The 9,847-nt window shown below is 51.5% G+C and overlaps 1 protein-coding gene across 1 annotated transcript; it reads left to right on the top strand.

The window, feature by feature from the left end:
* The first annotated feature begins 367 nt into the window (after positions 1–367).
* LOC141729936 (uncharacterized) lies at positions 368–4,421 on the top strand. Its single transcript, XM_074546595.1, has 3 exons — positions 368–379; positions 505–731; positions 3,910–4,421. Exons 1-3 carry the CDS (start codon positions 368–370, stop codon positions 4,337–4,339), a joined length of 669 nt encoding a protein of 222 aa, XP_074402696.1. The 3' UTR covers positions 4,340–4,421.
* The last annotated feature ends 5,426 nt before the right edge of the window (positions 4,422–9,847 follow it).

Genomic DNA, 9,847 nt, shown 5'->3' with positions numbered 1-9,847 from the left:
CGGCACCTGTGGAGGGCACTGCTCCCCCTGGAACTCCTCAGGTGCTCCACAGGAAATGCTTGCAGGAGCTTTTGCTGTAGCACCTTGAGAAAGAAGCATTTAAATCAGAGAGAGAGGGGAAGAGCCTCAGGAGTCAGATGAGCTGGGCTGGACTCCTTCCCTCAGCCCCAAGCTCTCACTCTGAGTCTCCTCCTTTTCTAAAAGCAGGAAGTTTTGAAACTTTTTAAAGGCAACTTGGGCATCAGAGAGAATTTCTACTGCCAGGAGCCATCCCAGTTCACTTTCATGTCATGTACTAATTAATGCACTGACCTGTGAGTGTGGGAGAAGATTTTCCCCATGGTCCCTGCACTGGTCAATGGCATGGATGCAGGATGAGGTGAGGGTGATTCTGGCAGTGTTTGGGGAATAGGCCCCTCTGGCTACAGCGGCCCTTTGCTCCAAGATGCTCTTCTGCCTCCATTTCCATGCTCAACACCTCAATCTCTCCTGTCTTCCGTCCAGGCTTTCAGTATCCTGCCACTGCCAGGTGTGCTGCAGCCAGGAGAGAGCCAGCAGGTCTCCTCCACCTTCTCTGGCCACCTCACTACCACCTGCAATGTCCCGGAGCTGTGCCACATGGAGGGAGGCTCCATCTCCAAGGTGCTGGTGCCCAGGGTGGCCTCACGTGTCAGCTCCTCCCTGAGCCCCCAGGAGATCAACTGTGGCTCTCAGGCCCCTCTCAGGGACAGGTGAGTCAGCCTTCCGTGGGTTCCTGCTCTGCCATGGGTTATTGTCCTTGCAGGGCTTCCCTGCTCCAAGGCCTCTGAGCTCAGAGGAGCTGCAGAGCAAAGGCCAGCAGCAACACAGGGATGGCCACTCCGAGCTCCCTGGCTGCCAAGAGAGGAAGGACCTTCTTCTGTTGAGACAGAACATCTTCTTCTCTATTTGAGTGCTGAGCCCTGCTGGCTTAGCTGCTGCCTGCAGGGAGCTGGGCTCTGGGCTTGCCTTGGCACCCCCTCTATTGGTGTCTTGAAGTCCATGGTGTTGAGTGGCATCTTCTTCATCATCTGCCTTCTTCACCAGAACAGTGGGATTGTGGTATGGGCAGGCGTGGGGCACAGAGCAAACCTTGCTTTGGGTCCTGCTCCTGCCATAGATGAAGTCCTTGCAATGCTGACCTGCCAGGGTTCTCCTTATGGTGGGACAGCAGCCAGAAAGGCTCCTGTCCTTTAGGCTCCCCTGCAGCTGCAGCCGTAGGCAAGCACAGGAGAAGCTCAGCTCCAGCAAGGCAGCCAGCTCAGGACACACAGGCCAAGTGTGGAGCTGGGAGTGGAGGCTGCTTAAAGCAAGCCTGTGCAGCAGGACTTCTTCAGGCCAGGCTGAAGTTGGTTTCATGGGGAGGAGGTGGACGAGGCTGCTTCCAATGGTTTCCATGGCAGCCAGCACTGGTTTGCTTGGTCCCAGCTGGGTTCCAGCAAGAAATCTGGCTGACAAGAGCCTGTCTTGCAGGAGAGGAGTTCCTGTAGCCTTTGCTTTCTGACTGATAAGATTGTTCTCATGAAGGAGCAGGCTAGGAGTCGTTAAAACTGAAGATCACGGACAGAGACTAACTAATCAAAGTTAGACAGTGGGATGTTTATTAACACCAGCGGGCGTGTCATGGTTTGAGCCTGGCACTGAGCCAGTGCCCCCCATGAAAATGCCTTCACCCTGGTGTCTGCTGTGAGATGTGACCAGGAATAAGCAAAACAGGCTCCAACTTAAACATAAAAAACACTTTATTACCTAAACTACAGGAAAATAGGGAAGGACTATAAGGAAAAGAAAAAAAAATTGAAAACCTTACAAAAACCACTTTTCCCCCTCCCCACTACCTGACTTTCCCAATCCGATACATTCTCCCAAAACACCAACTGCCCAGCCTTGGCCCCACACTTTAGTATACTCAAACTGCAGTTCATGAAGAGGAAAGGAGTCCTTCTTGTTCCATAGGCTTCTCCTGGAAACACACTGAAACCTCGTGTGCTTCCTTGTCACTTCGGCACCGCCCGGGAAAAAAAAAAGTCCTTTTGCCGCTTGTGACATCTTCCTTCCATGCCCAGTGCTCTCACCACTGAGACATGGCCAGAGCTGCTTTTAGGGTTGTCTTTCAAGGATGCCTTGTCTCACTCCAAAAAGGCACAGTCTCTGCTTTGGGACATCTGTCCCCCCCATATTTTTCCAACCCCCTGGGGCCGGGGGGTCCTCACGAATGAACCCTCCTGGTTTTGAGGCACTGCCTCCCCCTAAATGCAGTCTGTGTCACAGGAACAACTGAGTCCATGGCCACAAGAAAAGTCCAGCCAAAAGGCCACTCCAAATCATCTCTCCCCATCCAATCATCTCCACGTTCTTCGGGCCAGGTCCTTATCTCATCTCATCTCTTATCTCCCTTCTTATTCAGCTTCGAGGAGGATTAGCATTTTTGCAAGGCCCCAGTCATGAAAGAAAGGGTTAAAAGTTTTCAGTCTTTGTCTGTCCTGGGACGAGATGATACTCCCACACGTGCTGCTGCTGCGGCCGGCCGGGCTGCACCCTTTTTCCCCCCCTTTCTCTTCCTGGGCCGGCTGCTATCACCGCCGACTCTCCTCTCTCTCTCCCTCCTGGGGGGGGGGGGGGGTGGGGGTGGCTGGCTGCCCGATGTCTCGATGTCTCTTGGGGCTCCTCCACCCTTCCATCCTTGAAGGCCCCTCACCTCCCATCTCTGTCCAGGCCCCGGGCCTACCGCATGGCTGGCCCTCCCCCGCCCAGCAGCAAGGCTGGACGGGGGAGAGATCTGACCTCGTCGAAGCGACGTCCCAAGAGACAGTGCCAAGGCCAGTGCCCTGCTTTTAACCCCTGTGTATTCTCGGAGGTGTGTCCAAACCCCACTGGCTACACCGGGTGCCAGTCTCAAACCCAAAACCTTCATTGGTTTGACCACAGCTTCCCAGAATTCCCACTCCTTCCTAGTCAAACCACCACAGGGCGGCACCAGAGCCGTCTCTAAAAGGCGTGACCGCACTGTCCAAGGTTCTTTGCCCTCTCTTTATTTCCCAAGATCTTACATACAATACATCTGCAAAACCCCAGCACCTCCCATCCCTGCTCTGTATTCAAATGAGGTCATTGGTCCTTCACTCCTGTGCAATTCTTCCCTTGAACTGGGTCAATGGTCTCGAAGTGGGTCAGTGGTCTTTATCAGGTCTCTGTGACCCTCTGGCACCATCCAAGGTCCCCAACTTAGTGATTGATTGACATCAAACCCAGGCGCTAACCATTGTTCTACTGGTTTCAAGATGTTCTTATAACAGTTCACTTCCTCCACTTCCCTCTAGAAAGATGCTCCTAATGGTAAACAATAGAACAATCAGCTCCAGCTTAAGCATCTCATAGTCATTAACCTATGGTCTGCCTATCTAACCTACATCCTGATCAATGGGAATGGCTTCTAACCCTCAGCTGAAATCTGAACTCTTTAAAATCATGCCTCAGCTATGCCCAGGGAGAAGGGGGCTGAATGAGCTGAGTAAGAACTGTAGGGGAGCTAAGCAGATGTCAGCAATCTGTGCTCTGCTTTAAACTGGGAAGCCAAGAGACAAAGGGCATTTCCAGGCACCAGCACAGAGAGCTGCTGGATCAGCCTTTGGCAGGGGCTGGAGGGGTCTGGCTGTGCCTTCAGAGGGAGCTTGCACAGCCAACACCTTATGATGGCAAAGCTCAGGTTTGGCTGGTCCTGGAGGTCCCCTTCCACCCATGCCCTCACTTGGGATGTTCCCAGCCTCTGTGGGTTGAGGAGAATTCACGGAAATGGCCTCAGGGTCAAGGAATGAAGTGCAGGGCCAGCCAGGACTAGGGAGCCCAAGGTTCTGCTGGGACTCTCAGCCATGTTTTCTGTTTTGTCTGCAGAAGGGAGCTGAAAGAGCCAGCTCAAAAGGTCAAGGAGGAGGCAAAAGCCCTAGAGGAGGAAGAGAGGAGGAAGGAGGAAGAGAGGCAGAAGAAGGGAAAGAAGAGTGTCTCTGTTGGGAAGCAAGCTCCAAAACCAGCAAAGGGGAAAACCAAGACCCAAGAGAATAAGGAAACCAAACTCCCAAAAAAGGAAACCAAAATCCCAGAGAGGAAGGAAATCAAAATCCCAGAGAAGAAGGAAAGCAAAGCATCAGAAGGGAAGAAAATGAAAGCATCAGAGAAGAAGGACACCAAAGCATCAGAGAGGAAGGAAACCAAAATCCCAGAGAAGAAGGAAGCCAAAATCTCAGAGAAGAAGGAAGCCAAAGACCCAAAGAAGGGGGAACCCAAAGCCGTCAAGAAGGGGGGAACTGAAATCCCAAAGGACTAAGCTAAGATGGAGAAGAACCCTTTATTCTTTATTCATCCAACTCATTTTACACAGTTTAACACACCTTGTGTGCACCTTTAGTTCGTTCATAGATTTCTTTTTAGTTAGTCAATTATTGGTTAATAAAATAGATTTTACTTGTGCATCTAATCTCTCTATTGTATTGTTTACGTCTTCACTGATTCTCATGAGACAAATCCCTTGTTATTGCAGGTGCATTTGGTTTTCACCCTCAGAATAGAATGGTCACAAAGTCTCATTCTCAAAATAGCTTCACATGGGAACTTGTAACTGCTTAGCTGCACTCAGAAGAGATGATAGGCCAGCTATTGATATGGCCGAACAAGGTGTCATTTCAAAAGGCCTTTCTTTTATCATTATTCTACCTGTCTATGACATCTCCCGTGGTGTCCTTGGACCCACATTGTCACAACTGACCCATGGTTCCATGAGGTTCCTCTGTGTCACCATGGTCACTGTCAGAGGCTGGATGAGATCAATGTCCTGAGACACCGTGGGCTGAGCTGTCACTCAATCAGACAGTGGGGACAGCACTAACCCAGCCCTGATTGCCTGAGCGATCAGAAATCCCACCTGGGGGAGGCTCACAAGGGCCCGGGGGCTTAAAAACATAGAGCACAAGGTGAGCCCCTGGTATGGACTCTGCCTTCTCCTGGGGTTTGTGTCTCACCCACACTGGAACCCTAGGAGCTGTTAGTCATATGTGTGTCTTTCTATAGAGCTTCTGTCTTTCTGTCTCTCTCTCCTTCTTCTCCTTCTAATGCTCTTTATATGGAACATTTTTGGATACCCTAACAGCTTGCGTGTTTTAATGTTTCCAGGATAAATGGGCTAAGTTAATGAAGTTACTGCTATGATAAGTGTTTTATGTGTAATTTGATGTTGCATTAAATCCTCTTCCAAAGTTCTTGATTTTTTGCACTTTGCCAGTAGAATTTTGTGTCATTTTGACCTCTTACGAATATCTGCTTGGTGTTTTTCCTGTGCACCAAACTCGAGTAAAGGTGGTAGATGAATTGGTGAGTTGGCACACAAACCCCGAACGGAGCTCCGGGTGCGTGGAGAATCGGGTGGTGTGAGTCGCGCACAATCCCTGCAGTGGGGGGACACGGGTCCCTAGCAGGGTTTAGGGTGCCCCGAGTACAGCAGCAGCACTGAGTAGAGCCAAGAGGGCCTCAGTGCCCAGGGTGGGACGGCGGTGCTGGGGGTTCGGTGTGCCGTGGGTCAGGTAGAAACCGTAAACCCACTGGAGGCCCCGGGGGGGACTGGGGTCACAGGGCAGGGCAGGGCTGGGCTTACAGGGCAGGGCAAGGCTGGACCTGCCCCTTCCTCCCCCACACACAAAATGTTTAGAGCCAACAATCTCCTCTGGTCTGTCACAACAGGCAATGCTGGAGGTGAAATCCCAATTGTGGCCATGGGCACCTGGCTGAGAAGGACAGTTCTTTTCCATAGGAAGGAATGCACAGAGCCTCAAGCAGGTGAGAGCCTTACTAGGCCAAGGTCAGCTAGACATGTCAGTAATAGCAGATTTTGGATTGAGGGAATTTTGGAGGTGGAAACGCAATCTCGGCCATGGGCACCTGGAGAAGCAGGACAGTTCTTTCCCATGAGAAGGAGAGCATGGAGCCTCCCCCAGTGTTTTGGGGACAGATGAGAGGTGACCCTTGTGAAACTACTTCCAGCCAGAGTTGTCCTGGCAATATTCCGATGGGAAGAATTCCTGGATATAAGGAACTTTGGAGGTGAAATCCCAGTTCTGGCCATGGGTACCTGGAGTAGAAGGACAGTGCTTTTCCATTGGGAAGGAAAGCACAGAGCCCCAGTGTTTCAGCAGCACATGAGAAGTGACCCTCAACATGCAAAGGTCACTTGGACCAGTCAGGCAGTCCATGGGAAGCCAAACCAGTCAGACCTGTTCTGTGTTCCCTTGGTTTTATGGGGCTCCATAGTGTCACACTGGTGCGTTGGATCCATGGTCCCACAGTGTCACAGTGCCCCCAGGTGTCAGATGGTCCTACAGTGTCACAATGGTCCCAAGGATTCCATGAGCCCTTGCAATGTCTCAATGGTCCCTGTGGCTCCCCAGGCCCCACAGTGTCACGGGACTCCTCTGTTCCATGAGGTCTGCAATGTCACAATGGACCTTTGGACCCTGGGGCTTTGCTGTGGCACAGTGGTCTCCTTTGGCTCCACAGTGCCACAATGGACCATTGATGACAGGAGGCCACTCTGTCTCGCCCTGGAGCTTTTGTTCCATGCAGCCCTGCAGTGTCACAATGGTCTCCTTTGGTTGCCCAGTGTCACAATGGACCACTGATGACATGAGGCCCTGCAGTGTCACAATGGACCTTTGGTTCCATGCAGCCCTGCAGTGTCACAAAGGCCTCTTGGTTTCACGAGGCCCCACATTACCACAGTGGTCCTCCCAGGGTCACAATGATCTCACTGGTTCCTTGAGGCCTCACAGTATCACAACGCTTGACTTACTCCATGGGGCCTCATAGTGTCACAATGGTCTCCATGAGTGCCCTGTCACAATGGTCTCTGTGATTCCATGGTGACCCTCAGTGTCACAGTGGCCCCTTGGTTCCATGAGGCTCTAAAGTGTCTTAATTGTCTTTGCATGGTTCCACGAGGCCTTGCAATGTCACAATGAACCTTTGGTTCCATGGAGTCCCACAGTGTCGCAATGGCCGCTTGGTTCCATAACACCACAAAGTGTCACAATGGTCTCCACAATTCCATGTGGCCCCGCGGTGTCACAATGGACTCTTGGTTTGATGGGTCCTCTCAGTGTCACAATGATCTCTACATTCCATGGAGCCACACAGCATGAGTACAGTCCCCTTGGTTCCATGAGGCCCAGCAATGTCAAAGTGCTCTCCATGATTCCATGAGGCCTCAGAGTGTCACAATGGTCCCTTGGTCTCACAGGGACCCACAGTGTCACACTGGTCCCTTGGTCTCACAGGGCCCCACAGTGTCACAATGGTCCCTTGGTTCCATGGGCCCTATGCTGCTGCATTCCTTCCTCCCCTTCTCAGGCTGCCCTGCCAGCTGAGGAATGCTCCTTGGGCCTCAGCCTTGGCCAACAGCCCCTGGGCTCAGCTCCTCTGCAGCTCATCACAAACACTGTCTGCTCCAGGCACTGCTGCTGCCCAACCAGCTCCTGGTTCCTTTAGCAGCAGGCCTGGGAACTGTTTCTGTTCCCTCCGTGGCACAACATCCCTGTTCTCACACTGCCAAAGAAAGCTGTTGATGCCAAGTGAGACCAGGATGAGCCATTGCTGGGACTGAAGCCCCTCTCTTTGGGCCCTGCAAACAGCGCTCCAAAAGGAGCCCTTGGAGCTCTCCTGGGCCAGTGACTCCCTCTGAGTGGGGCCTCTCCCAGCTGGGAACTCTCCCGTTTGCTGCACTCGGGGATCCCCAACAACGACGGAGCCTGGGCCGATCCCCCCACTCCTCCAGGCTCAAACCTTTGCCCTTTGCTGGGGAGATGCCAAAGGATCCACAGGGAGCATTGCTTGCCCTCGGGGGAATTGGTCACAGGTGCCTTGCACTGACTCTTTGTGTCTGTGTGCACACAGGAGTGCCTGTGCTGGGGGAATGTGGCAGAAATGCTGTTCTCTGAGGGGTTGGAGCGCCTTGGATAGCTGAGTCAGTCAGGCCTGTAAGTGAGGTTACATCATGACAAATAAGTTCAGTTAAATGGTATTAAGAGGTTGTTTTATTTTTTTTGCAAAGTTTATTATGTTATAAGCTAAGTTGAATATTGTTTAATGTATTCCACTATTAAATCCTTAAGTCATTGGTTGTAAGTGAGGTTAAATACTCTTAAGCTCTGTTCTTTTCCTAAATTGTGAAGTTGAAGGTATCAGTTAAGGTTAAGGTATCAGTGAAGTCCTGTTAAGTCTGACCTCTGTCAAGCTTTTATTTCTTTATTCATTTTATCCTTGCCCTCACTGTCCTTGTGTCTCACACACACAGGGACAGTTCTGGGTTAATTTCTGGTTTGATTGCCTGGATTCTGTTTGGTTTTGTTGTTGCTTTGTTTCCCTGGTGTGCCTGAAGTGTCCAGTCAGGAGCAGAGTGACTCTTGCCAAGGAACTTTGTGCTGCTGTCCCTTAATATTCAATCTGGTTTTTGCTGATCCCTTGCCGGTATTTTTTCAGCACTCTCAAGGCCTTGTTTGTAACAGGGTGAAGGAGCCCTGGCCCAGGCTCTGGCCCTGGGGGACATGGGGACGCTGCCGGGGGGTCCCTGTCCCCCTGTGCCACCCCCAGGGCCCCGGCCCCTGTCCCCGTGTCAGGCTCTGGGGTTGATCTCGTGGAACATCCTCTGGGGGAGGCTGCGGGGCCGGGGGTGGGGGGACCCGGGGGGACAGGGGAGGGACCCTGCTGTGCACGAGCAGGGTTGGACTGCTCTGGGGGAACTGTGAGGGGGGCCGGGTCAGAGTGACCTCCCCAGTGACCTCACATGGCCCCTGTGATGTCACACACTCACCTGTGATATCACACTGCCCCTGGGATGTCACAGCACCTGTGATGCCACACAGCTCTTTTGCAATGTCGCACAGCCACCAGTGATGTCACAGCCCACTCTGGGTTGTCACAAAGCCCCTCTGATCTCACACAGCTAACTATGAGATGTCACCCTATGATGTGCTACATCTGCTTTGTGATGTCACAGAAGTCTCTGTGATGTCACAACCCACTCTCTGCTGTCACAGAGCCACCCTCAATGATGGCAGAGTCTGCTCTATTACCTCACACTATGATGTCACAGACAGGTTTGTGATGTCACAAACCCCTCAGTGATGCCACGAGACCTTTTCTGTGATGTCATAATGTCACTCTTTAATGTCACAGCACATACTTTGACCTCACAGCCAGCTCTATGATGTCATCCAGCCATGCCATGGTGCCACAGCCTGCTCTGTGATGTCACAGAATCCCGCTATGATGCTGTAGCTGCTCAGTGACTTCCACAACAAACTCTCTGATGCCATAGACCAATGTGTTGACTTCAAAATTGCTTCCTAGAGCACTATATTCTAATAATTGATAAAGCTCCTGAACTGTAGACTAAATAACTCAGTATAAAATCTTTCTGTCCGATCATGATCAGAATCAATCAGAGCTGTATTTATATAAATATATCTGGTATTCCATCATTCATCCTGTGGGAAAAACAGCGTTTAAGTTTAATTCCCCTTTTCCAATCTTTTACACATAAACCTTTGACAAATTCTTGGGCTGGGATTGGATCCAGCCACTCCCAGTCTCCTCTCTTAGAAGAAATTTTAGCAGTCTGGGAGCCCTGCAAAGGTTTGAGGATCCATGGTGGCTGTTGGGTGTACTTTCTGCACCTCAGGTCTCAGCAGTAATTTCTCCAATAAAGAAATAAAGCTTTTGACTGAAGCTCCCACTGTGCCCATGACAGGAACCCCTGTGAGTGTCTGGGACATCCCAGCTCTTTGGCAGC

Source organism: Zonotrichia albicollis, chromosome 8 (assembly GCF_047830755.1).
Source record: "Zonotrichia albicollis isolate bZonAlb1 chromosome 8, bZonAlb1.hap1, whole genome shotgun sequence".
Classification (NCBI taxonomy): Eukaryota; Metazoa; Chordata; class Aves; order Passeriformes; family Passerellidae; genus Zonotrichia; species Zonotrichia albicollis.
This window is presented reverse-complemented; position numbering and strand designations above follow the sequence as displayed.

Excerpts from the sequence above, each read along its gene's own strand:
- LOC141729936 (XM_074546595.1), top strand. Across the intron at positions 732-3,909 it reads CAGGCCCCTCTCAGGGACAG|AAGGGAGCTGAAAGAGCCAG; the intron begins GTGAGTCAGCCT and ends TTTTGTCTGCAG.